General features: G+C 60.6%; 1 protein-coding gene across 4 annotated transcripts in view; it reads right to left on the reverse strand.

The window, feature by feature from the left end:
- LOC127488765 (glutamate receptor ionotropic, delta-1) overlaps positions 1 to 27,078 on the reverse strand; it is a 754,955-nt gene extending 727,877 nt beyond the window's left edge. For 3 of the 4 annotated variants that reach the window (XM_070057984.1, XM_070057985.1, XM_070057986.1), the window contains exons 1-2: positions 26,836 to 27,077; positions 24,551 to 24,706 (exon numbers count right to left, since the gene is read on the reverse strand). In XM_070057984.1, coding sequence (XP_069914085.1) covers positions 24,551 to 24,706; positions 26,836 to 26,914 — 235 coding nt within the window. In that variant the 5' untranslated portion in view covers positions 26,915 to 27,077. Of the gene's footprint in view, positions 1 to 24,550; positions 24,707 to 26,835 lie in introns of all 4 variants that reach the window. The other variant, XM_070057983.1, reaches the window with a different exon arrangement.
- Positions 27,079 to 27,698: the final 620 nt, after the last annotated feature.

Genomic DNA, 27,698 nt, shown 5'->3' on the forward strand with positions numbered 1-27,698 from the left:
GAAGTCGGAAGGAGCCTCCTACAAAGCAAACAGGGCTACGTCACGGCTCGGCGGCCACACCATGCAACCCCCGGGAAGCCATCTGCAAGGCCCCGCAGCCTCACCCTGAGCTCCCCTCCAGCGACAGATTCCCAGGCCTTCGTCTCACTGCCCGCCCTCCATCTCCGCAGCTGGCAGCCGTCAGGGCCTATGTCACAGGTATCACACAGGAGTCCTATGTCCCGCACAAGAGGAGTCCCATGGGGCAGGACCATCTGTCTGCTTCCTCTGAGTCCTCAGCACGTATCGCTGAGTGAACTGGGGCACGGTCTTGTGCTCAGACCCCAACCCAATCGACAAGTCCAAGTGCAGGGTGGAAAGGGGGTTCCCCCAGCAACATAAGCCAGGAGCACTGGGCCGGGGAGGAGGGGGCAACTTGTCTGGGAAGCCCATTACACACCTGCAAGGCCCATGGCCAAGGGCAGCCTTGGAGGGCCAGGAAGGCAGGATGGTGGCCCACATGCCCACTGGCAGGAAGGAAGGAAGGGGAAAGCAGGGCTGGCCGGGAGGGACGGCAGGCTGTGTGCACAGGTGTCCCCCAGGGTCCCCGCAACAGGTGTCCCCCAGGTGTCCCCAGCAGGAGCAGCACACACAGGAGAATTGTGGAAGATGGTAGCTGAGCAGCAGTGCAGAGCTGCTGGCTTGGCCCCACCCCTCCCCCACCCCCACCTCGCTGCCAACACTCAGAGTCCTGCAGCCTCTCCAGGTGCCCCTGCCAAGTTCCCCCTGGGCTCCCACACTGGACACCCCTGGTGGGGCAGGGAGCACAGCCAGAGTCGCCAATAGGAGTCTGCCCTCCTTGGAGGCCCCACCCCACTCAGGGGGAGGGGACCCTCTGCAGGCTGAGCCCAAGCACTCGCCTGGACAGCCAAGAGCAATGGGGAGTTCAGGTGCCACGGCAATGCCCCCACCCTGCAAACCACCACGGTACCTCTGCAAACAGTACGGCTGGGGTCAACCCAGTGCTGGGCATTCTCACTAATGTCCCTCGCCAGGCAGAGCTGGAGGGGACACAGACCCTCACTGTCCCCAGGAGCAGGGAGAGCAGAAAGAGCTCAGACTTTGGGGTCAGCAGACCTGGTTCCCAACCGGCTGTCACTTCTACCCAGCTGTTTTCTCGGGCAGGTACTGAGCCTCATCTGCAGGCAGATGGTCTCTTGTTTTTCTTAAAATTCATTTATTTATTTGAAAGTCAGAGTTACAGAGAGTTAAGAGAAACAGACAGAAATCTTCTATCTGCTGGTTCACTCCCCAGATGGCTGCAATGGCCGAAGCTGGGCCAGTCTGAAGCCAGGAACCTGGAGCTTCCTCCAGGTCTCCTATGTGGGTACAGGAGCCCAAGCAGTTGGGTCATCCTCCACTACCTTCCCAGGTGCATTAGCAGGGAGCTGGATCACAAGCAGAGCAAATGGGTCTCAAACGGGCACCCATATGGGATGCTGGCACTGCAGGCAGCAGCTTTATCGGCTACATCACAGCATCAGCCCCAGATGGCCCTGAGATTTCAATGCTCAGGGTACGCACTGGGCTGACACAGGAAAACAAGGCCACTGCCCCCATCCCTGCCAGCTCTCACAGGGCTCAGTGTGGTGGACAGAGATGACTCAGGCCCAGACCCACTGCCTACAACCCCAGCCATCCTGCTGGACAAGGATGACAGACAGCAGAAATGGACAACCAAGGGTCCACCCAGCTACCTGCAAATGTCGTTACACACTGGGTCCAGACCACCCACTCCGCAGATGGGAGTCCCAGGGAAGGTGACTTCCCCACGGTCACACAGCTGGCTGCTGGAAGGACGAGGCAGAGAGACCACTGTCCCTGGCCTTCCCCCCTCCCCATGGACACAGCCCCTCCCTGACCCCTCTGATCAAGGCCTGGACTTTCTGCCAGAGCAGCAGCGGCAGCCCCAGGAAGAAGGATGGGTAAGAATGGGCCCCTGGAGAGGTGAGGGCCGCAGGGGAGAACACGAGGCAGACAGAGGCCAGGGACCTCGGTCCCCGGGGCCCTCTCCCTGTCTCCTTACATGTGGACTGAGTGTGGGGACACCGCCTGCAGGCAGCCCCTCCTGTCAGCCTCCAAGGGAACCAGCCTGGCTGATGAGAACGCTCTGCCCAGGCCCATCCCATCCCCCAGCCTAAGCACTGCGTCTGGCCTCTCCTCTAGCCCAGAGCACCCTCCCTCCCCTTCCTCACAGGGGTCTACGGGGCTGCCCCCAGACCAGCCTCTGTCCTTCTCCCTCCCTGACTTCCCCCCCAAGACGGATCCCAAGAGCAGCACCGATAAGCCTCTAACACCCCAGCTCCCGCTCCGTCAGCTCCCCGGGAACTGACATTCTGGGCGCCCTCTCCCACCTTCCTGCAGTCACCATCCTCTGCTCAACAGGCATCTCACCCCCCCAACCCGGAGGCCCCACAGACACGGCAAACTCTAGGGCTACGCTGGCCTAACCAGGGCTGTGGCTCCTCACCTCCAACGGGGCCTCCCCCAAAGCCCAAGGCCACACTTGAGCTTCACCCTGACTCCCCACCCTCCAACATCCAGAAGCCAGCCTCCATGCACCTGAGCCTGCCTCCACACAGCCTTCCTCACTCCTCCCCCTCCCCCGCTCCCCTTCCACCAGGACGAGGACATCACCTTGGCTTCAAATCCCCGCCCCTCCGAGACTTGATAAGTCTGACTCCCACCCCTGGGAGAGCCGTCCACTTCCTCCTCAAATCTCCAGCCTTGTCTTCTACCAGCTCCTCCCGGGCCAGAGCATCAGCAAACCCCACTCCTTGCATTTCCCCCTCTTATTAGAATGCTGTCTCCCACCTGTCTCCTATCCTTCACCTTGGGCAACCTGGCCAACTCCTAGTCACACTTCAAAACCTCAACTCAGGCCGGCGCCGCAGCTCACTAGGCTAATCCTCCGCCTTGCGGCGCCGGCACACCGGGTTCTAGTCCTGGTTGGGGCACTGGATTCTGTCCCGGTTGCCCCTCTTCCAGTCCAGCTCTCTGCTGTGACCAGGGAGTACAGTGGAGGATAGCCCAAGTGCTTGGGCCCTGCACCCCATGGGAGATCAGGAGAAGCACCTGGCTCCTGCCTTCAGATCAGCGCAGTGCGCCGGCTGCAGCGCACCAGCCATGGCGGCCATTGGAGGGTGAACCAACAGCAAAAGGAAGATCTTCCTGTCTCTCTCTCTCTCTCACTGTCCACTCTGCCTGTCAAAAAAAGAAACACCTCAACTCCAGTGTCCTGCAGGAGGCCTTCCCTGAGGACTAAGCTCTCCCCCAAGTGCTTCCCATTTATCCCACGAAGTAATCATTTCCACCTCCACGCAGCCCTGCACCAGACTGGGAGCACTTTGAGAGAAGGGGGGTGGGGGGGTACTGGAGTCACTCTGCAAGCCCCTGCAGCGAGCACAGAGGTTGCTCCAGTGCAGCTCTTGGCGAAAGTTTGCTGAGTGGAGAATTGAAACTCACCCTGGCACTGGGTGCCAGCCACCACCTCCTCACTCCCCTCCTCCTCTCTCCTGCCAGACTCAATCCTCCAAGGCAAAGCCCTTCAGCTCCTGCACGCTCCACACCAAGGGGGCCTCCGCCTGCCCTGGGCCCCAGCCCCCGGCGCCCTGCCAGCGCCTCCAGCCCATCCACCTGCTTGACTAATGAGGAGAACAACCTGTGCTCCTCTGCTGGGGAATATGCTTGCCTTCGACTGCTTTGAAGAGCACAGCACCTGCTCACATATCAATTAAAATTATAATGAGGTGGTGAGAGTATATAATTAAAATAACACGTTCCATCTCCCTCATTTACTGCTGCTGCTGCTGCCGGCTGTCAGGACGGAATGAGGTAGTTCTCCAGAGTGGGGTGCGGGGGGGTGGGGTTCTGCACACACCGTCCTCCCTTCCCGGAGTTCCTGCTGACACAGGACACAGGAGGCAGGTGCCCGGTGCGATAGTTTCTCTGTCACGGGTCCGGTTGTAACAAACACAGTCCCTGCTGGTCATGGTGCAGGGCACACGCCGGGCTTGCTCAGGCCTCCCTGCCTTGGTACACGGAGGGCTGTCTTCCTTGAACACCCTACTCTTCAACTGTGTGCGTAAGAAGCTCCTCTGCATCCTTCAAAACCCAGTTCTGACATTCACCTTTGCTGGGTTGCTCAGGACACAAGGCAAAATTTGCAGTTCCTACTTCATGGAATGGGGCTGGGCGCAATGATTTCCAAGTTCCAGAGAAGGAACCAGGCTCCCTGAACATGCCCCATGACTGGGAGGCTGTGCATGGGGGCTGGGGCTGGAGAGCCCTCCCATGGCCTCAGCCCCTTCTCCCGAACACAGGCCCTTCAAACCCACTGCCGTCTCCTGGCCAACCAGCTGTACGGCAGGTGAATCCGTCACTCAGCGAGTCCTGGTATGAAGAACTGGAGTGTGGAAAAGCAAGAGCCATTTGCTACCAGTCTGTTCCTGGCAGAGATCCTGCCCAACCCGGAGCCGGGCCCAGCAGCCAGCAAATCCTGCTGCAATATTTACCAAGCCCTGTTTTGGCAAAGCCTGGGGGAAATCACTCCTGGCCTTTTAACATCAAACTCCTTTTTGACATTCGTGGCTGTAACCATTAAAACCTGAGCATGCTGGCTACTGTCAGCACTACCAAGGTGAAATGCAGCCAGCCCGGGCCACCTTGTCCCTGGGCCTCCTCCAGGATGCCACAGAGGGGACAGACAGACGGTGACCGAGTGTCTCCCAGGTGCCCGGCACTTGGTGGGGCGTTGTACATATGCTGCCTTGGCGTTTCCAGGATGGGTTCTGCAGAGCAGTAATTACCCAGGATGTTAACAGGGGCTGCGCCAAAAGCACCACATTCCACTGAGCCTGTAAATGCTGAGTTCACAAAAGGCAACGGGCTTCCTTGCTGCAGGACTTCTCAGAGCCTTAAATACACTGAGACACTGAGACGTGTGCAACGTCTCTAAGAGATGCATCCAGTTGGGCCGCACGTACTCAGCCACAGAGCCCACCTCTCCCACCACAATCTGCAGTCACCAGATTCGATTCAGAACATCCTCCGCCTACAGGGCCAGCACCCCATATGGGCACCGGTTCAAGTCCCGGCTGCTCCACTTCCGATCCAGCTCTCTGCTATGGCCTGGGAAAGCAGCAGAAGATGGTCCAAGTGCTTGGGCCCCTGCACCCACATGGGGGACCAGGGGGAGGCTCCTGGCTCCTAGTTTAAGATCAGCCCAGCTCCAGCCTTTGTGACCATTTGGGAAGTGAACCAGCAGATGGAAGACTTCTCTCTCTGTCTGTGGCTTTCAAGTAAATAAATAAAATATTTTAAAAAGAGAAAAAAGGACACGCTGTCACTTCATTTCACTCTTCACCAGCCCTGGAAAGTGACTACAGCCGTCCGCAGCTGAGAAACGGTGACACGAACTTGCCATGTCCCTCCCTTTCACTGCTGGGTCCCAAGCAGCCAACACAGACGCCGACACCTGGTGCATCCTGGACGAGCAGCTGGGAGCCACAGGAAGAGATGCCAAGTAAAAGGCCACGCAGGGGAGTGCTAGGAGAGCATTCTGGAGCTTCCTGCCTCTAAACCCCTCGCACTTCCCACAGCCACCTCTCCAAAGATGACAGAGAAGCCCTCGAGGTTGGGAAGGGACAGGGTAGTCACGGACCTGACCTAGTCCTGGCCTTCAAGGAGCCTCCCCCAGGTTCAACTGAGCATGGTTCCCCTGGGGCCTTGCCAACCAAGGAAGGGGCAAGAATCACATGACCATCACACCTGCTGTGCACATCAGGAGTCCAAGCCACTGTCAATCATACCCTATGTTGGGTTGCCTTCCTAGGAGGCCGATCCTCAGACTTCCTAGGTAAAAGCTCACCCAAGATGGGGTTTGTTCACTGTGCTGACAACCAAATGTGCACGGACACACACACACAGACACCACTGGGGAGTGCAATGACAGGTGCAAGCTCCAAGTCACAGTCCAAACAGTGGACTGGATAGAAGCAATGTGACATCCAGGAGTTGGGCAGGCCAGGAGCGGGGCACCTGGAACCGCACAGTTCCTGCAGCAGCCGCAGCACAGCACCCAGTGCTGGCCAGCTAAGGCCTCCTCGAAGGACAAAGAAATCTGAGCAGGTGCCCACAGCCAGGCCACCTCCATGGTGACAGCTAAGGCTGCCTGGCATCCACACCAGCCCCACACCTCCCAGCTCCCCACTGTGCGTTCCCCAGGTGCGCGGAGCCCCGTGGAGGCCCCGCCCAGCCCACTGCAGGGCTGGCTTTCACAGCAGGTACTAAAACGCAATGATTAGGTGACAAACCTCATTTGCCAGGAGGCAACACGCAGAGTCATAACTAGGCCTGGCTCCATGGGAACACGGATATAAATTCTTTCTGACAGTTGTGTTATTTCAAAATGTGAGCATCGCCCACTCATCCATACACACTTCTAGAAAGATCCTGACACACAGCCCTGTTGACTGCCTGGCCCAGTATCTGACCAACTGATGGACCAACAAACTGACTGGTCACAAGCCAGCCATCAGGAGCACAGCCCATCTCGCACATGACAGAGAGCCCATGAGCCCCTCCGACCTGAGCGCGGGCAGCACGGGAGCAGGTGCCACCTCTGCACAGGGCTGAGCTGGCCCAGGCAGGAGCTGAGGGGCTCTGATCCTTGTGCCCCAGGGAGTCTGTGGCCACGACTTTCCCAAGGACATCATCATGGAAAGGGCAAAAGGTTTCCACTCACCCTGGGCTCCAGCTGCTACACCCTGTCTTGGGAGACACCCAAAGGTGAGACCCTCTCCTGCACTGGAAAGGTGACAGGCACTGTCCTGAAATACAGGTGCCCGCCGTCTTCAGGGGTGGCCCAGGCTACCAGGAGATGACCAGAGCTGCCCAGGAGGAGCTGCTCCTGGTGCTGCCATGCCAGCACACTTACTCATTCACCCTATTCTGCTAACTGCCTTTCTCTTTCCCTTTGGGAACTTTTTCCCATTCCACCTGGCCAGAAGTGAGGCAGCGGCTCAGGCTGCTCAATCAAATTACCACTCCCTGGTAACACTGACTGGGTTCTTGGATAAGCACATGACACCGCTTGAAACAATCAGAAGACCCTCCCACACCCCTGATGGCACTGATTGGTTCTTGATAGGTACATGACCCAGGCGAGGCCAATCAGAAGGACTCCCCCCAATCTCTGATGGTGCTGATTGGTTCTTGGATAGGCACATAATCAGAATGGGCCAATCAGGATATTCCTGTGCCTGGTAATACTTAATTCAGGTGTGGCACATGACCCAGGCTGAGCCAATCACCTCCTTCTCTTTGGTAGGGGCTAGGGACCCTGTCTCTTTCCCCTGCCACGTTTGCTAAGCAAGCAGAGTAACTGATGCATGGAGGGAGTCTGACAAAAAAAAAATGAAGGCAAATGGAGCCACAAAGAGATAATCCACGGCCTGGGGACAACTTCCCCCTGAGTCCCCGTTAGACCAAGGCAGGGTCCCATGCAACTGAGTAGCTCTGACTGATACTCATTTAGGAAGCCTGCTGGTTGCTCCAATGTCGGGTCCAAGCAACACCCTCCCAGGGCCACCGGGCCACAAGCATTGCCATCACGCCCACCCAGCACCCTCAGGGGTGCATCTCCTGCTCTCTGTTCGCCAGCTCAGCTCAACCCTCAAAGTCCAGCAGCATAAGTGCCTGTCAAGAGAGACAAGAGATGAGGGTCCCAGTCAAGAGACCCTCAAGGTCTCAGTGGGCCCCAGGACCGTTCACACCAGAGCCTGCAACTGTGTCCTGGTCCCTTGTTGCCAGGTCCAGCTCTTGCCTGTCAACACAAGGTCCCACCTTGTCGCCCCCTTGTCCTCCACACTCCCTGCTGATGGGAGTTCCTGCAGCTCTGAGAGCCAGCCAGAGTCTCTCCTGCAGTCCTCATAGCGCCTAGCACACAGTAGGTGCTTGGCACATACATGCTGCCCTGATGTGTGCTGGGGAGGAAGAGGAAGGCAGCTATGCTACATCCTGTTCCCATTTCAATTCACACAAATACCCAGGGTGGCAGCTTCTGAGTTTATCCCTCAGATGAGCCTAAGTAAGGGGTTCAGATCCATACAGCCAGCCTCCAGACCGCCGTCTCCTGCCCTCTCTCTCCACTCCAAGGCAGCTCCATGCCATGCACCTGCCAAGTCCACCATGCAGCCCAGCACCCAATACAGTGCCTGGCCCCGATGAGCATCTGTGCAAGTGATCAAATGCCACCTGCAGCACCACTCCTGGGCATCTCCCAGGAGCCTCCGGGAGTTCTGCTCTCCGGAGAGAAGTCTCCTGAGCTTCCGGGGACAGCAGAAGAGGAGAAGCAGAGTAGGGAGGAGAAGACAAGAAAAGTGGCAAAGGGTGGCAGAGGCCAGACCAGAAGGGCTGGGGGTGAGCACATGTCCCCTGTGGAGTGGACCTGGTGACCCCCCACCCCCGTGCTGGCTCCAGCCCCACAGAGAGCTTGCTGCTCCCGATGGGAGTTCCCACAGCACCCTGTGGCTGAACCACAGGGAGAAGGACCCGGAGCTGGCCCTCAGGGACGGTCAACCTTGCTGGGTAGTGCTGGGGTCAGCGGCACGGTGCTGAAGACCCCATGAGAACAAGAGAGGGAAGGAGCAGAGGAGGAAGCCTGGGGGTCTGCAGAGCGGAGGCGGCCTCAGGGCTCCTCCAGGGGCCGTACATGTGGGGGATCACAGGACAGCATCCTCCCCTGGGGTATGGCAACAGCTTGGGGGTATCAGCGTGTGCCAGGCACAGGGCAGGAGAAGGGGGGTCCCCAGGAGAGCAGTCCCTATGCTCCTAAAGACGGTAGAGAAAGAGACGCGCCACAGAGATTAATTGGGCAGTGCCAGGAGCGCTGGACCCTCCGTGGGGTTGGGGTCAGGCTAGGCAGGAGCTCGCAGACATGGTTCTGAGCAGGGACTGCAGGCAGCAGACAGGGTCTCCCAGCTATGACAGCAGTGCCGCTGCTGCAAGTAGGAGCCCGGTCAGGAGGTGGAACGCCAAGCCAGGGACAGGCAAAGAGAGGCACACAGATGGGACGCAGAGGGCGAGCCAGGCCCATTGGACCCAGGCCTAAGCACCACAGTGGAGCCAGCGCCCATAGGAGGGGCAGGCAGTGTGCAGGGCAAGTCCTCCCGAGGCAGGGGCAGGCGCCATACAGATGATGGACGTGTCTGGAGAGCCCAGGGCAGGCGGGAGCCGGCATGCTCTTGGGAGTGTGCAATGAGCACCCACTGCCCCGGGAGAAGGCACTGCCTTCTAGACCTCCTGGAAGCCATCTGCCTGGAGAATGCTGGGAAAACCAGCGGGAGAGGGAGCAAAGGAGGGCCAGAGGGAATACTGGGAGAAGGGGAGGCGAGGCCGGAACTCACTGGCAGCTGCAGCCTAAAACATCAGAATAAAGGGGACAGGGTGTGTGGGGAGCAACTCGGACTAGACTAAGTTACTGGAATTAAGACTTATTCTATGCATCTGCTCTCCCACAATATGGCGCTGGGAGAGGAGAAAACAGCTTCTACACAGCTGCCTCCAGTTCAACCAATAAACAGCAGGACCTGCTCCTGATTGGAGGAAGGCAGCGTACTCGGCGTGTGGGTAGCAGAGTTGGGATTGGTGGAAGAGGACTATAAAGGAGGAGAGAGACAACATGCACCGGGAACATCTAAGGGGAACATCCGAATAACATCTGAGCAGCCCCCGAGAGAGCCGGCCGGTGGTGTGCCGCTCCCCCGCAGAAGTGGGGAAAGTGGCAGGGGGCCCGCCCCTCCACGGAGGTGGAGGGACGGTAGCCAACCCGGGAAGAACCAGCAGCAAACCCGGGGAGGGCCGAGCAGACAAAAGAACAGTGCAGGGTCCTGTGTCGTTCCTCCACGAAGAGGGGGAGCGACATAATGGTGCCGTGACTCGGATAGGAAACCTAGGCAGGGTTTAGTGTCGTTCCTCCACGAAGAGGGGGAGCGACAAGGGGCCCTCAGGCTACAGAGGAGGGGCCAGTGCCATGGCACAGTGGGTTAATTCTCCACTTGCAACACCGGCATTCCATATGGGCACTAGTTCTAGTCCCGGCTGCTCCTCTTCCCATCCAGCTCTCTGCTGTGGCCTAGGAAAGCAGCAGAAGATGGCCCAAGTCCTTGGGCCCCTGCACCCACTTGGGAGACTGGGAAGAAGCTCCTGGTTCCTGGCTTTGGATTGGCGCAGTTCCGGCTGTTGCAGCCATCTGGGGAGTGAACCAGCGGAAGGAAGACCTTTCTCTCTGTTTCTCCCTCTCACTGTCTGTAACTCTACTCTCAAATAAATAAGTAAGAATACAGAGGAAACCCTGCTACAACACTGAGAGGCACATAATACACGCACACACAAAACACACACATGCATATATACAAAACACATACATACTCCACACACACACACACACACACACACAAACACACACACACTTGCCCCTGGGGCCATCAAGATGCAAGTCTTCCGACAACCCCATTGGCCTGCCTGGGATGACCCCGCCCCATGAAGAGGGCAGCTGGGCCCTAACGGATCCACAAGGAGGGGCTGAGACCCCCAGGGCTGGCCAGGGACAAGATCCTGTGCCTGAGTAAGACCAGACCAGGCCTCCAGAACAGAGTGGGGAGGGCAGGTGCACTCCGGAGCCCACTCTGCTTCCCCTGTGTGCTGGGAGTCCAGCCCGCAAGCCCAGTGCAGTGCAGAGCTCCTATCTGGGAACTGGGGGCAGAGTCCGCTCCCCTGGCAAGCACACGCAAGTTCAAGGTCTGAATGAAAGAGTGGGCACTGTCTTCCTGGTGTCCCCACTGACGGAACAACATGGAACCTTCCACGGCAGCTCCTGCTGCTGACTGCACCGTGCACCTCTCCTGCTCTGAACACCTCACCTTGGAGCCAAGATTTTCCGAATTCTGTCCAGGAAGCTGTGCTGGATTTCTGAGACATTCATTCCCTCTGCCCTTAAACTAGCACACCCTCCCAGGGCTCATCGTCAGCCTAGTTTTCAGGAATTCTCTATCTAAAATAAATCATTTAACAAAAAAAATCTGTATCTACAGTGTATGGAACAAAGGAAGATTTCAAAGTCCATTAACTCACGGCGATGGTATGTTACTGGGAGAATATGGGCTGTGTAATTAAAACAATTTAAATCCGATTATGAAGAGACGGTGGGCTCGCCTGCCTGTCACCGCAGGAAAACCAGTATCTGGAGGTTTTGTAAATTACCGTAAAATTGTGAATTAGAACACTCACACTGCTCTGTTCCACCACACCCCGCTACCACAAGAGCAGAGCGCAAGCCACGGGTCAAAGCACTCCCAGCAGGAGGCGCAAGTCACGAGATGAAGCACTCCCAGCAAGGGACGGGAGCCAGGGCCAGCTCCCAGCCCTGCACCCTACTGGCCAAGCACCCACGGGGTGCCAGAGAACGGGCCACGATCCCCCACCTGCCAGCCCACCTCTCCAGCCTGAGGCACCGTCACTGATTGGCTGGGCCTGGCAACTTCCGCACACTACCTCGGCAAGTCGCATAGGACACGGGTGCATGGTCTCTGCAGACCTTGTCAGGTCCACCAGCAACTCTGGACAGCTCACAGTCACCATGGACCCTTCCATCCATGCCCTTGAACCTTGGCTCAAGTCACCCCAACACCTGCAGTGCCTGCCTCCCTGTCTTCGCTTGCCCAACCCCTGCTCAACATGCAATAATTCACTTGTAGACATACTCTGGAATACACCACTTCCTCCAGGAAGCCTCCCCTGGCTACCTCTAAACCCAGGCTAGGTTAAGCACCGTCTCTGTGCTCCCACAGCCCCTGGGCCCCTCCTTCCCATTTTAACACAAGTCACACATCTCTGTCCCCGCCACACCCACGGCAAAGCAGAGTGGGCAGCCAGAAGGGGCCACGTCCTCACCGGCTGCTGGATATGGCCACCAGGGCAGTCTCAGAGAGTGGTCCCTGCCAGGCTGGACACCGTCCTCACAGGCCCAGCCACCTCAAGTCCCGAGGGAGGCTCACATACCTCCCCGACCACCACCCGCTCCCTGCAGTTGAGCCTCATCATTTCGGAGTAATTAAGTCCAGCAAACCAGAACGGATTAAGTGAGGACTGACAGTGACCAGCCGAGCTGCTCCCGCCTCGCCCCTGCCCAGTCCTGAGACTGCAGGAAGCTGGGCGGGGCCTGGGCCCAAGGCCAGCCCCCCAAAGCCAGCAGTCGGGGTTCAGGGGGGGTCTCTTAACAAGATGAGGCAGGGCCCAGTCGGAGGAATTCTATGTAATTACTCAGCCAGTGCAGGGCAGACACTGCCCAGGAGGTGGCAGGAGCCAGGCCCTGGCCACTAAGGCAGCCCAGCATCCAGGGACCACAGCAGCCCCAGCAGGGTCACCACCAGGGCAAAGAACCAACAGAGGCTTCCCCAGGCAGGGGTGAGCCCAGGTCCCGGGCTGCCAGCCCTCGTCCCTTCACCATGCCTAGGAACCCACAGATGTGCCCAGCTGGAGGGAGTGGAGATCTCTGCCCATGGTGCATGTTGGGGACTGCAAAAACCCTCGCTGTAGGGAAGGCCATGGCCACGACGAGGGTGTGGATCGCAGCGGGTTCAGTGTGCGAGGTCCAGATGCCCCTTTCCTGCAACAACACGCATGCGGAGGTGGGAGCGGGGCCCTGCCGGAGCCCAGCACAAGGGGATCCTGCTGCCACCCAGGAGCTGCGGGTTCCCAGGGAGCAGCTCCAGCGCCTGCACACCAGGCCCTGGCTCCCGTGCAACCAGGGAGGGCAGGAGAGGTCAGGTGGTCCCACGCCCACAGGGACTCTCAGGAACCAGGTTCCCCTCCCCCAGCTGCTGCCCACATTGCGGGCTCCACACTTCCCTGTGCCAGGCTTGCAGGCCAGCAGGTGCACTCGCTAACTGCCTATACCCAGATGGAGCCAGGCCCTCCCCCTCCTAACCTTGCCTGCAGCACAGAGAAGATTCACGTCGGCACCGGGAGGGGACGTCCCATCTGCACGGGCCGTGAAGCCCCAGGCTCAGGGTGCGTCCTGGTGAGGCCACACTGCTGCGCCTCGGGCCCGATCCCACTTCTCCTCCTCGGGTGACCTCTCAGCGCAGGGGCTGGGACCGGCCTCCAGACCTGGGCAGTCAGGCTCCTGCACTCCCTTGCCCCCGGATTGGTGCCGAGAGGAGCCAATCTGTCGCCGAGCCAGGCCAGTGAGCAGCAATCCCGGGACTCCCGTGAGATGCTTGTTAATGGGGAGGGGCTGCGACTGCTCTGAGTAGAAAGCCCACCTAGGGGAGGGTGGGGTCCAAAGCCCCTGGATCCAGCCATGCCTGAAGTTCACAGCCTCTGGTCTCCTCTATCACACAGCCTAATATCCTGTAGCCTGGTCCCCCGTGTTGTTTAGGCCAGCATGTGGCTTTCCAACTGCCAGGACACACACGGCAGCGACGATGGGCCTACAGCACGTTTCCCTGCAGACCGTCTGACTTCTGTCCCAACACAAGGGCAGGAGACAACTTCCTCCCAGGTGACGCCAGGCAAGAGCCCTCAGGGGGTGACACAGCTCAGCCACCTTCCCTAGGTCCCCCGGGGCACTCCCAGCACCTCCCCAGGGGCCTCCTGCAGCCCCCAGACCCACCCTGAGAATGAGTTCCTGGAGGCCCAGGTGTGTCCACACCACAGGTGCAGCCAGACAGCCCCCCAACCTGCCTGCAGGTGCCACGGCCTCTCCACACCTGGAAGCCTCGAGATGTGGAGTTCATGGCGCTGGTGCTCCCAGACCACGAGGCACGTGTGGGAGTTAGGGACAACCAAGGCACAACTAAGGCACGGACGACAGCTATGGGTGGCCGGGCCCTGGCAGAAGGAGCTGAGACTAAGGAGGCAGGGAAGAGGATAGCAGGCATGGGGCAGGACACCCGGCCAGGGCCCAGACCCCGAAGTTCGAGTGCCCAGCACAAGCAGCACCTTGCAGGCCCGGGAGCCACAGCTGTGACAGAAGATGCAAGGGGCTCTGGCTGGGCGGCAGCAGGTCCACATGCAGACCACGCCCCTGCCACACCCGGGCCAGGGGCCAGGCCCGACAGCCAGGAGTGCCCCGCAGCAGCTGTCAGGACTGGCCAGTGGGTGCCGAGCCTCACCCTGCTCTCCTCCCTTTAATGATGCTAATTTTCTTATTTTCTTCGCAGGAGCTAAGTACCCTGACACAGACCCGCACCGCGTGCTGCGCTCACGCAGGCTTCCCCGATGAGGTTTTGATCATGAACAACAGCAGAGCTTCAAAGGCTGGCAGCCCCCCCGCTCGGCAGGAGAGCCCCCGCTCCTGCTTCCTCGGAGGCCCACGCGACAGCAGCGGCTGCGGCAGGCTAGGTCTCCGTACACAGGCACCATTCTCGGGTTCCCAGAGCACCCCCGAGACAGGCCCTGGGAGAGCTGGGGGCAGTACCCCACCCCTGCCACGCTAAGCTGCCAGGCCTGCTGGCCCCACACCTGCAGTCACCAGGGACCCCTCCTCCTGCCCCAGCCCAGAAGAGGCAGCGGCCAGGACCCCAGCCCCATTCCACACTCTCACAGGCTGAGGCTCCCAAGTCCAGCAGAGAATTCCCAGGTGAGAGAGGGCCCTGGGGACCCGGGTCTGGGCACACAGGCCGAGCACGGCACCTGCAGCCCAGGGCAGCTTCTGGTTCCCCAAAGAGGCCCCCTCCCACACCACCCACCCCTGCCCATGAGTGGCAGCAACATCCCCACTGCACCCTCAGCTCCAGATCCGCCCAGGAGGAGGGGCCGGCACCCAAGACCCCTGGGCTGCAGCAAGGCCATGTGCCACGCCCCTAAGTGGGCTTGGGCATGAAGGCAGGACCCCAGGCAGCAGCTCACTGGCTGCGGAGAGCCGTCTGTCTGTCTGTCCATCTGGACACTCTCACCGAGCACCTGTAACTGTGACACAGCAGTGAATAGATCCTTCTCCATGCCTTCAGAGCTGAGGCCCTCAAAAAGTGCATTAGTAACACAGGGCCACAGGGGCAGGTGTTTGGCCTGGTGGTTAAGAGCTCCCATCGGAGTACCAGGGTTCCGTTCCTGACTCCAGTTTCCAGCGCATGCAAACCCTGGCAGGCAGCAGTGACAGCTAAGCCCCAGTCACCATGAGCTGTCTGCAGAATGAACCAGCAGCGAGCTTTCTCTCTCCGTCTCTCTCTCTCTTTCCAAATCTTAAACAAATATTGTTTTAAAAATATAACTTAATTTCTGGATATGGAAGCCTGCAAAGAAGTACAAGGAGAATAATGGGGGCCCGAGCTGGAGCCCCTCTTGGGGAAGGGAACCTCTCTCGGGAAGCAAGATCTGAGATGCGGCTGAAGGCTGAGAAGAACTCATCATGCAAAGGGCCTTCCCGATGGCAGCAATGGCCTGTGCAAAGGTCCTGGGGTAGGTGCATGGCTTGGCCTGTTGGAGAAACAGCAAAAAGGCCAACGCAACCTGAGCAGTGAGGTCAAGAGGAATAGCAGCCGGGAGGCAGGCACAGCCAGGCCTCGTCAGGGTACTGCAGGTCCTGGCGAGGGGTCTGGACTTTAGTTGTAGTGCAGTGGGAGCTACTGGAGGTTTTCAGCAGGAGACTAAGTGGTTAGATTGATTTTTTGCAGAGTATCTGGCTGCTGCCTGGTCAGGGCTCTGGAGGGATGGTAGAGGCAGGGAACAGATAGGGGTCCAGGCCAAGCTGGAGAGGTGGCGAGAATGGGAAAGAGGCCAGAGAGGAAGGGAAGAAGGAGAGCGTCCACTTGGCTGCCAACACTTCACAGCTCATGGGCCACCAAGGCCGCACTTTGCTCTCTGTGCCGGGCGCCTGCACTGCCTGGAGTCATCCTAAACAGTGCACAGACGGCCCCGGGCACAATGTGCCAACAGACCCCAGCTATCAGCAGATGCCTCTGCTTACTAATGGGCAACTGGAGGAGCCAGAGCAGACAGAGCCGCCCCATTCCTAGACTGGCCCCAGGGACCCACGGGGCTTCTACACCGCAGGAGGACTCACGGGCATGGCTACAGGCCCCCAGCAGACTCCGGCACCCTGCGGTTCCCTGGAACTCACAGAAGACAGTACAGGACCGTGTCAGATGCAGAACCACAGCAGCAGGTGCAACCCGGAGCCCCGTGGGTGCTGCTCAGTGACCCGAGTCATGGCACAGGGCAGGCTGGGGAGCTGGGCCGAGGGGACGAGGCCTGGGCCCAGCCTGCTGAGCAGTTCTGAGGTCAGGACTGGCTGGAGGCTGGGAAGGAGAGCCAACCCTCTGGAGGGCAACCTACTAAGCTGTTTAGGCTACCAGAGCCCTGTCGGAGAGGTAAGGGAGGGCAGGTGCCCTGGCAGCCCCCCAGGGAAGGAAGGTTGGAGCTACCCGGGACTAAAGAGAAGCAGCATTTGGACAGAGGTGGTGGCACCAGCCCTGGAGCCAGGCCAGGTCAGAGCCACTTGAGAAAGAAGGGCGCTGTTGAGACGAGCTCAGCCCAAAGCTCAGGGCAGGTCTCAAAGCAGAGGCCAGAGGGAGCCCCTCCATCACACAGATAGAAAGATGGACAAAGCCACAGCCCCAGGGCAAGGGCAGAGCCGAGGCAAGACAGCGAGTCCCCACCTCTCCAGGGCACGGAGCAGGAGCTTGAAGGAAAGCGGGTAGCAAGGAGTCGGCCTTCCAGGTCAGGCCCCGGCCACTCGCCCACACCCCCAACACTGACGCTTAGGGAAGGCAGCTGGCCCTTCCCAGGCTACGCAGCCCGTCAGCCCCAGAGCCCGAACTGAGCCCAAACCCATCCCAGCCTCCCCACCAAACGGGCCATGGGGCTGGGCCAGGCTGTCCATATTGAAACAGCGCACAGTAACACACAGCAGGTGCCCGGAGCCCCGGCCTGCACAGATGGTGCCCAGTAGACTCCGTATGAACCCACTCACAATCCTAACTCCCCCTCCTGCTTCTCCCGAGACAGCCATAAAGACTGGGGCTCGACTCAGAGCCGCACCCATCAGCAGCCCAGCCAGGGCAGGAAGTGGGAGGTGGCCAGGGCCCCCCTGGGGAGCACTGGGGCCAGGCACATAACTACCACCCCTGCCACTTTCCCCAGCAACTGCCCAGTGCTCAGCCCTGGGCGGGGCTTGTCAGTGCATCTCCCCTGTGCTGTCACTGCAAGGTTACAGGGGGACAGGAGCCTCAGGCTGCCCGAGGGAGAGCGACAGGACCCCTGCCCCCCAGCTCAGCTCCTGGGCACCCCTGTCTTCTCAGGCAGACGGGTAGGGAAGAGCAAAGCTGAACAAGGACGGGGACAGGCGCAGGGCAGATGGAGAGACAGCCGCTAGGGTCTGGGGAAAGACTGGTATAAGGGAGCTAAACTGGACAGACGGGGCCAGCCAGGACCACATGTCCCTGATCTGTTGGAGGGATGCCCCTGGGCCCCCAGCTGGCAGCTCCCCCACTCCCCCACCCTACCTCTCCCCCCGGGAGGCTGTTCCCTCCCTCAGCTGCTGAGGCCACACAGTCACACCCAGCCACGGGGCCCTGCTTCAGTCCAGCAGCGGGGAACTCAGATCCTCCTCTTCTTGCCCACGGCCATCAGCCAGGAAGCTGGTTGTTTACAGACAGGGAGGGAAGTCTCCGGCAAGCCAGCTGACGGGATACTGGACCCAAAGCCACTGACCAAGGCCAGCGCCCCCGGGAGAGGGATTGTCATGGGCCAGCCAGGGCAGAGACGAACAGTGTGCCCCAGCCCACTGCAGGCCATGAGGGCTGAGGCAATGCGAAGTGCAGACTTGCCACAGGCCAGCTAGGGACAAGGAGGGGGACGCGGGTGCTGGCCCGGGGCCACCAGGCCTGGAACTCACCATTTTCTTTCTTTTTTCTCTCAAACTAATTGTATTGATATATAAACCCCTGCGTGTTTATCAGGCACAGCGTAAGGCCTATGTATGCAGTGCAGAGGTTAAACGTAGCTACTTAACAAATGCATTACCTGCAGAGTTAACATTTCCTGCAGCTAGAGCACTTAATGCCCACTCTCTGAGCACCTTCCAAGGTCACCCAGCCCCACCCTGGACAACGGAGCTGCTGACCTTAGTCCGTGCGCTTGGCCACAATTGTGAATCCTTTGGCCAACACGTCCCTAAGACCCTTCTGCAGCCCCTGACGCCACCTCTCTGCTCAGCAAACTCCAGGCTGAGAGCTGGGCCCTGCCCAGCCCTGGTTAATCGAACACGCACTGGCAGATCCAGGGGCAAGGAGAGATGGCAGTCCATCCTGTCCAGGTGGGGGCCAGGCTTCTGGCCTCTCATCACCCCAAAGGCCCGCCCTGAGGTTCGGGCATGAGGACCAGGAAGCGAAAGCCCGTAGGGAATGGTGAGCGCCATGGGGTGGGGGGCCAGGACCCCACACCCAACCTTTCCATCCGTTGTCGCTGCTGCTGCTTTGCAAGTCACTAAGGAAACAGGAGGGCTATTCTGACACCAATAGGAAGCGGGCAGTTGTGATATTCGCCAAGTACTTCCAGGTCTCCCAGCTCAGAGCACATAGTAGGACTATGCTCCCTGGGTGCCCTAGGACCGGCTAGGGCCACACGACTGGCTTGGGGCAGTTGGTCACAAGCAGAGGTGACTGGGGCCATGTACAGGTTGGGCCCCCATCCCCAGCCCTCTCTCTCTCTGGCACAGCGACTAGAAACAGCCAAGCTCTGTGACCACGACAGGGCCCAAAGCCAGCTGACCCATGCGCGGTACACAGCAGGTGCAGGAAGTCAGCGGTGGTCCTGGGAAGCCACTGAGCTCAGGGAGTGTTCTTTACTGCTGCACGTGACTTGGCCAACCCCGACACACATAACAGGATGTCCCAGAGCCAGCAGAAAGGCGAGGGCCAGACAGCCACAGCTCTGGGTCAGCAAGCCCAAGGAGGGCTGTGCCCAGGCATCAGACTGGGTCTCAGATGGCTTGGGAAGACGCAGTGTGGACAAAATGCTCCATGCTCTTCCACGATGCCAAGGGGAGGCAGGAGACAGCTTCTGGAGGGGACAAGGCCGGGGGACTTTGACCTGGCAGCTCCAAGAATTTGGAAAGACTGAGGCTGCGAGCGCTAAGCCGGCCTCCAAGAGAAACCTGGAGTGATGGCCCCAACTTGCTCCTAAGGCAGAAGGTTGTTAGAGTCCCCGCATCATCAGCCCGGGAGTGGCAGCAACGCAGCGGCAGCGAGGAGAACAAGTGTTGCACCAGACTCAAGGCTTCCTCATGCACTGGGCTCGGTGGGTGCTCGTGTGCTCCCTGCCAAGGCTGGGACAACAGGAACGCTGAACCAAGGTCCCTCGAAAAACTGGAGGATGGGAGTGAGGTAGGAGTTTATAAAATGGTAGCATGTGTGCATGTGTGTGTGTGCACAGAGGCATGCTCATATGTATGCCTGCACACGTATGCGTGTATGTGTGTGTGTGAGTTCTCAGAGGTGAGGCTCCGACAGACCCCTTGTTCCACCATATGCAGGTGTGTATACATGTGCACATGTGTACATGGGCATGCTCATATGGATGCCTGCACACGTGTGTGTGTGTGTGTGTGAGTTCTCAGAGGCGGGGCTCCGACAGACCCCTTGTTCCACCATATGCAGGTGTGTGTGCACGTGAACAGGAGGGACCCCAGACCAAAGGAGAACCCTGAAGTCACGGAGTTCAGCAGGGACAGGCTACAGTCCCAGCCCGTGGGGACTCCACAGAGGGGACAGATGGTCTTCCGTCCCCAGCCAAACACTGTGAAGAGCCAACAGTGGCTGCAGCCTCATCCACAGCCAACTTCCTGCTGGAAATGTCACTAATACCAGCCCCCGAGAGGTCAGGAAGAGGAGAGCTCTGTGGGACACAGCACAGCAAAGCAAGACAGAGCTCAACCGGGGCCACAGGTGGGCAAAGGGCAGGGGCTCGGAGGGTGAGATGCCAAGGGAGAGCCTGCCCAGGCAGAAAAGGAGGCCACACAGAACCACGTGGCAACACAAGCTTCCAGGTGTGCCCTCACATAGCAGCTTCCTCCAGGAGGGGCCGGACAGACGGACACCTTCCGGGCCCAGCGAAGGAAGCTAACGGGTGGTCTGAGAACACAGGCATGTGTGTGGAATCCGGCAAGTTTGTGATGTGATGCCTCCCCAGTGAGGCCGCAAGAAACAGCAACATGGCCATCCATCCCAAGTCCCTCCACCAGGCCTGGCGAAGCTGAGAGCAGAGAGTACAGCAAACCGAGCGGAAGAGACTCAAGGGGGAGAGAAAGTGCAGGCCACCATGCGCCCAGGCTACATGGGCTACATTTGCCGTAGCTCACTTGGTTAATCCTCTGCCTGCAGCGCCGGCATCCCATATGGGTGCCAGGTTCTAGTCCCGGTTGCTCCTCTTCCAGTCCAGTTCTCTGCTGTGGCCCGGAAGGGCAGTGGAGGATGGCCCAAGTGCTGGGGCCCTGCACCCGCATGGGAGACCAGGAGGAAGCACCTGGCTCCTGGCTTCGGATCAGTGCAGCACTGGCCGTGGTGGCCATTTGAGGGATGAACCAACGAAAGGAAGACCTTTCTCTCTGTCTCTCTCTCTCACACACTGTCTAACTCTGCCTGTCAAATAAAAAAAAAATTCATGCAGAATTGTTTCATTGCACGCTCTTTCCATGAACTTTTTGAGTACTCCTGAATGTGCTAACTTTAAATCCTCATCAAATGCATAGCCTATTAAATGTGATTCATGGAGTCAACCTGGTGACAACAGCAGGTTCGAGCCCTGGCTGCTCCGCTTCCAATCCAGGTCCCTGCTGATGCAACCTGGGAAAGCAGCGGAGGATGGCCCAAGTGCTTGGGCCCCTGCCCCACCCACATGAGAGACCATGTGGAATTCCTGGCTCCTGGCCCAGCCTTGAGTGTTGTGGCCATTTGGGGAGTGAACCAGCAGATGGAAGGTCTCTCTCTCCATCTCCCCTTCTCTCTGACAGTCTGCCTTTCAAATAAATAAATGCTTTTTTAAAAAGTGATTCATTCTTTCACATAAACTGTCCCAGAGGATCGTGTTTGTAAGCAATGTGTACCTGCCTGCAGAAGTCAGAGCAGGACCAATCTAGCCAACTACAATTCGGTATTTTCAGTAATAACTTAATTCTGCAGGTCTCAGCACAAATGATCTTATTTTACAAAAAAAAAAGTGGCTTTGGAACACTGAAATATACACACAGCCACTAAAAGTAATGTTTACAAGTAGCTCACAGGGGTTTCAGAAAAAGTCGACGCTACAGTAAGTGAACAAAAGCAGCAAATACTACTGAACAGGATAGGGGCTTATCAGCCACAACGGGAGGGAAAGAAGGACTGGAAGGAAAAACAATGGTAGAACTCAGAACAATTCTGTTCTGTTCCTTGATGCTGCGGCACCTTCCTCGCTGTATACAATAGGCATCCACCGCCCTGTTCATTTCTGGATTTTTAACGTAATACATGTTCATCGTAGCAATGCATTGCTTTTATAATTGGGGAGGGAAAAGCAAAAGCTAAAAATGAAGAGGTCAGTCGGGTCCTCTCTCAAGGAATCCACTGGCTTAAGAAATGACAGAGCTGAAAATACCAACAGCCTAAGACAAGCTGAGCTGGATTCAGAGCTGGGTCAAGGGACAGGGAGGGAATTGGTGGTTCCTGAACACCCGCCGCCAGCCCTCCACAAGCAACTGACACACGTCTCATCCCATTGAACGCTCACGATAATCCTGTGAGGCCAGTACTGCCATTATTCCCTTTTAACAGATCTGAGACAGGATGGAGATCCCCCCCAGAGTCCCCACGCAGTGAGGACTCCAGCCTGCCCCGCCTCTCCCCTACACTGCAATGTGCCACCTCTGTTCCACTGCAGGGAATGTCCGGGCCCAGGGGACAAAGCATCCATCCACCAAGCAGAGGACAAGGCCACCACACGGACAGATACCCAGGGAGCTGAGCACCTGCTCGCAGAGCCCCAGGCAAAGCTTGGGGATTCTCAGCTGTGTTCTGCCCTTCCCAGAGGCCCTCCAGGGACCGGCCCCTCCCTTCCCCTACAGGCACCCACGGGCTACACAAGGCCATGAGCTAATACTGTGGGTTTCTGCCCTTGGCGTCGTAAGGTGTGCCCACACACGGGCTTTAAAACCTGGCCAGCGTCTCCAGACCCAAACGCTGTCACTACGCTGTGGTTTCAACTGTGCGGAAACTTTCAGTGTCACCCAGCGTAAGACCCTGTCAACCCACCACCCCTGAAGCCTCGGACACTTTCTAGTTATACCAATGACATACGGCACCCAGAAAAGCAGGATGTTGACCAGAAAAGCCCCCTCCGGGGGAGGCGGGCTTTTAAGGAGGCTGAAGTCTGAATAGCCCCAGCTATGTTTTGTTTGGGTTGCTGAAATTGCTTCATGAGTTAGCACAGTCAAAATTTTATACTGAAGCAACAGCCCGGACTTGGGGTTCCTCTTTTAAAAACAAATTGGCACTTCTACAACATTTGTCACCCCCAAACGGTAAAATCACCGAAGCCGTGTGACAGCTGCTCCTTTGAACAGAGATGACCCCTGCAGGCCCCACAGCCCCGGGCCCCAGGGGACAGGCTGCCCACTCCAACCACACGTGCTACCTGCCTGCCATGGTAACCCTCTCCCTAAGGAGCTGCTTGCTGTGTGGGCTTCACCCAGGGGGAGAGGAATGCCCACGGCGTACTCAACTCCACAGAGGGGGACTCCGGAGAAGCAAGCAAGCAAGCAAGACAGGTCAGCAGAAGGATGTCGCCCGGCTGTGCCACGCTGGCAGGGTCCCCGCCACACCTGCGACTCCTGCATGCTGGAAGAATGCACGTGCAGACCGTGCCTTCAGCTCCCCTGCACAAAGAATGGACGCAGAGACAAGGTGTGTGGGGACAGTGTCGAGGAAGTGCTGGGAAATGGTGACGCGTCACCGGAGAAGCCGGCATCACTCAGAGCTCCACTCCAGTTAGTGTCGCTCCCTCTCACCTGGCTGGACATCGGCAAGGAGCTGCACTGAGGACTCACATAAAAGCAGCCCGGGGATGCCCGGACATTCTAGAGACTGCTGCAGGGCCACGACCAGACCCCACAGAAGCCCGGGGGGCGCCTCCTGCCCATATCTCTAAGGACAGCTGGCGAGGCCAAGCTGCAAGCAGCAGATCCCAGCACCGCCTGTCCGAGCACCACCCCACTCCCTGCAAACTAAAATACTCAGACTCTGGGCTTGTACAAACCCTCCCAGACACCCTGGGGCCTTCAGACCCCACACCAAGGTGGTCCCTTCCTCAGAGCTGGGACCACAGCTCACTTCTGCTGCAGCCAAGAACAGGAGGCCCGCCGAGGACTTCCGTCGGGCACCAAACAGCCTTGACCTTTTGACTCAGACCAGCCTCCCTGGAACCGGCAGGCTATGGGTAAGACAGGGCGACTGCAGGCACTTCTGGGTCTGGTCTGCTGGTTTAGAGACTGCTGGGCCCAAGCCCTCAGCCAGCCGCCTCCTCCCTGCACCCAGGGCCCTGTCTCTCCCTTCTGCAAAGAACCCCTGTCTCCTCTACGCTCAGCGCTCCAGGGTGCCGGTCTCAGAGTCAAACCCACAGGCCGTGTGTGGAGGAAGGCAAACTGGGAGGAAATGGGACCCACTCTGGACTGCGTCAGGGGCAGAGAGGAGCCTTGTGAGCCGACTGGGGAGCCAAGGCGCGCGGGAGGCAGCTGGGTCACTGACGCCCGCGCCGGGTACCTGTTGCTGGGGCTGCCTGCCCTTCCCCTCAGTCTCTTCGAGTAAGGATTTCCCCGCAGCCCGGCCCGGCCTAGAGTAAGGATTTCCCCGCTGCCGGCCCGGCCTAGCTCTGCTCCTTTCCTGTGCAAACAGCGCCCACCTCCGGCCCAGGCGGTGGCGCCTCCGCCCGCCTTGTGGGCAGCGAGAGAGAAACCTGCTGTTCAAACCTGGATGGAGGAGGAGCGCGGCGGCGAAGCGGGGCCGAGGCTAACTGGGGGGCCGGGGCCGCGGAAGGGCGCCAGTCGAGTCTTGCTCCGGAGACGGCAGACGATGCGGGCGCGGGCTGCTGGGCGCTCGTCGGCTCCAGGCAAGGAAGACCCCGGGGGCGCACCAAGAACCCGGCGGGCGGGTGCGCTCCACACAGGTACCCGGTGCGCAGACACGCCCACCCGCAAACACCCCAGCAACAAAGACCGCCCCGAGCCAAGCACGCCTGCGCGGCGAGCGCGGAGCGCACACGCGCGGCCGCCGGGCCAGAAAAGAGCGGAGTCCGAGAGCTCCTCCGCACGCAGCAGTCCCGGTGCCGCTGCCGGTCTGGGCCTAGAAAGGTGCGCCATCGCAGGTTGCACCGCAGCCTACTAGCCCGCAAGGGGCTCCGCGCAGCCGAGCCAGTCGCCACTGCCGCCCCGATTCCAGGCCGCGTGGCCCAGCGAGCCGTGGGCACAGCGGCCACTCACCTTCCTGCACGGCCTGGAACGGGTTGTTGGCCTCGATGACCTTGATGGAATAGGTGATCTTCTCACTCTGCAGGATATCATCGTTGAGGCTGAGGTCGGAAACAGCCAGCTGGAACACTCTGTCGTCCTTGGCTGCGTTCTCCTCAAAGATGGCACCTTGGGGGAGAGGACGGGTCAAGACCAGGCCTGGAGAAGCGCCTCCCCCACCGCGCGCGCGCCTTCCTCACGTCCCCGGGATCTGATGGCTCCCGGGACCGCCGGTTCCCAGGTGATGAGGAAGTCTGTGCGGGTTAGGCTCTGCCGGTTCAGTGCGCACAGAGCGTGCTCCGCGCTGCCCTCCGGGGTGCATGTGCACACCGCTGACATGAGTTACGCACGCCCATCCCACATGCTGTCACCAGGTCACACCCGTGTCATATAACCCAGGCACTACAGGTCCCAGCCAGGCCACAATGGATGGAGCCAAGCCGAGGTGGCCTCAGGCGCACCCAGCCGCCCCGACGTGGACCTAGTAAGTCCCATCCCAGGAGTCTGAGAGTTCCCGGAGAGGGCAGTATCCCCACCCCGACTCCAGAATGCAGTGTGCCTCCTTTCTGCCATGTGCATCCCCTGCTGAGTGGAGCCGAACCAAGCAGGCTGTCCTGCGCCAAGGAGGACTGCTCAGGCCCGGGGCCTTGGCTGGCTGGCAGCGGCGATGGCCGCGACGCTCCCCTCCCAGCGCGCGGGGCTCGGCCCCTGCTCTCTTCCCTCCCATCTCCCGCGCTTCCTCTTCCTGTGGGGGCAGGGGGAGGGACTGCCTCCTACGCCCCTCGCGTTCTGATCCAGCGGGGACGAAGGTCCCAGAAGAAGCTGTTCTTGGAGGCCCTTCTAGAACCGCGGACAGCTCCTCCAGGGCGCCCTCCGGCTGGCTTTTTGCGCACATAACCCTGCTTCGACAGACCCTGCGTTTGCAGCCTCGGATCCGCCGCCGGAGCCCGGCCCTGCAGCCTGGGCCGCTCCGGATCCCCACCCGGCCATGCCCGGAGCATGGCCGAGGTCTCCGGACTAGGCCTGGTGAACCCCCAAGCTGAGGGCCAGAAGGGCGAGGGCAGGAGGGAGCACCCGCTCCTCCTCGGGTCCTTGCCACTCCCGGAGCCCGCAACGCTGACCTCGAGACCCGCGCCCGCCGACCCCCGCGGGGGGCAATGCAGTTCTCCCAGTGGGGAAGGGGGCGGCCTCTCACCACCCGACTCCTCCCGCCCGCGTGTCCCGCCTTCTCCGCCTCTCTCACCTCCCAGCCCCCAGTTTCCCGGGGCTCGCCGGTCTTTCCCAACTTCCGGAACGGCGACTGCGGAGGGGCGCCCCCAGAGCGACTGTCCGCAGCCCCCAGCCCGGCCCAACTTCCCGGGATTCCTCCGTGCATCGCGCAACTCCCGCCCACTCCCCCTCGGCGCGCCCCTTCCTCCCCGCGCGCTCTTCTCTCCGGCTTCCCTCTCGCCCTCCGTCCATCTTCTCCCGCCCAGAGCCCCCCACCCCATCCCCGCTGCCCACGCTGCTTCCCTTGGCTCCCTCCACGCAGACCGTCTGCTGGCCCCATAGTCTTGGACCACGCGAAACTCTGAGCCTGTCCAGGATTGGGCTGCAGTAGCCACAACCAGATACACACACACACCCACACACACCGAGAGCTACACAGACACACGCCGGGGAACAGGCAGACGCTGCGTCCACTCTAACAGGCTGACAGACCGTGGTGCTCGCGCCAACACACACTCCGATGGCCCCGCACACTCCAACGCCCTCACGCAGGGACACCGACGCGGTGCCAGGTGCACCCGCCGCGACACACGCTGACGGCACCCACCCACTCTCGCGCACGGCCTCAGTCCGGCCTCTTTGATCCTGCCCTGCCAAGTTGGCGAGTCTCGGGGGCCCTGCCCGCCCCCTGGCCCCCAGCTGCCCCGAGCTGCGCGCAAGGGCCCGCCCGAGCCCGCCGACGGCCCCGCCGGGGGCGCGGGTCTCGACGCGCGTCCCTCCCCGCGTCCCACAGCAGCCGCGGCCCTAAGTGTCGACAGAGGCCGCGGGGCCCCGCGCGCAGAGCGGAGCCCCGGGGAGCGGCGAGGCGCCCGCGGGAGCGCGGCGCAGCCCGCGCACAGCTCCTCCGCGGGGCGGCGCGGCGCGGCCCTTCGGGGGAGCACCGCCCGCCGAGCCCCTCGACCCAGGGAACCGCCAAGTTTGGACGCTGTGCAACCCCCGCGCCGTAGGGGCCCCCACCCCGCCTCGGCCCCGCCGCCAGCCGCGCTCACCGATGTGGATGATGGAGTCGGCCCGCACCGACACGCACTGGCATATCCAGGGGAGAAGCCACAGCGTCAGCGCTTCCATGTCCCCCGGGCGCGCGGCTCATCCGCCCGGGCCCGGGGCGAGGCCGAGGGCAGCGCGGAGCGGGGAGACGCCGGTCCCGGTGCAGTCCCGGGCCGCTCCCCAGCAGAGCCGAGCCCGCCCGTGCGTCTTCCCCCGCGCGCCCGCCCCTGCGCCCTGCGCCCGCCCCAGCCCAGCCCAGCCCAGCCCAGCGCTATCGGGCTCCCGCTCCGGCTCCGGCGGCGGTTGCGGCGGCGCCGGCAGCCCGAGCCCAGGCCGGCGCGGCGGGGGCGGCCCGCGGCGGGGGCGGCGGCGCTTCCCGCGGCTCGAGCGGCTCTGGGGGCGGCAGAGGCGGCGGCGGCCGGGCCGGCGCGGCGGCTCCGGGCTCGCGGTGTGTCTGAGCCCCGGCGAGGAGCGAACTGCGGAGGACGCCCCCTCCCCTCCCCCTCCCCCTCGGCTCCACTCCCCCTCCTCCCTGCCCGCCTCCCTCCCCTCCGCCCTCCTCGCCACCACGTGACTGCGGAGCCTCAGCCTCGCTGCGCTGCGCTCGCCCGCTCGCGGCTCGGAGGGGGCGCCGGGCGCTCCGCGCTCCCGGCCCGGGGGACGCTCGGAGGCCGGCAGGGCGGAGGGGACCGGCCCGGGCTGCGGCGCTCAGAGACGTGGCGGCCCGGACCTTGTTCCTCCGGATCGCCAGGGGCGAGAGGAAGAAGGAGGGACGGCCCCCGACTGCCCCGGCCCCGGCCAACCTCAGCCGCCGAGGGTCTCGGGTCATGCCCCGGACCCGGATAGACAGCCCTTTCTCGGAGCA

The sequence above is a fragment of the Oryctolagus cuniculus genome, chromosome 15 (genome assembly GCF_964237555.1).
Source record: "Oryctolagus cuniculus chromosome 15, mOryCun1.1, whole genome shotgun sequence".
NCBI classification, from domain to species: Eukaryota; Metazoa; Chordata; class Mammalia; order Lagomorpha; family Leporidae; genus Oryctolagus; species Oryctolagus cuniculus.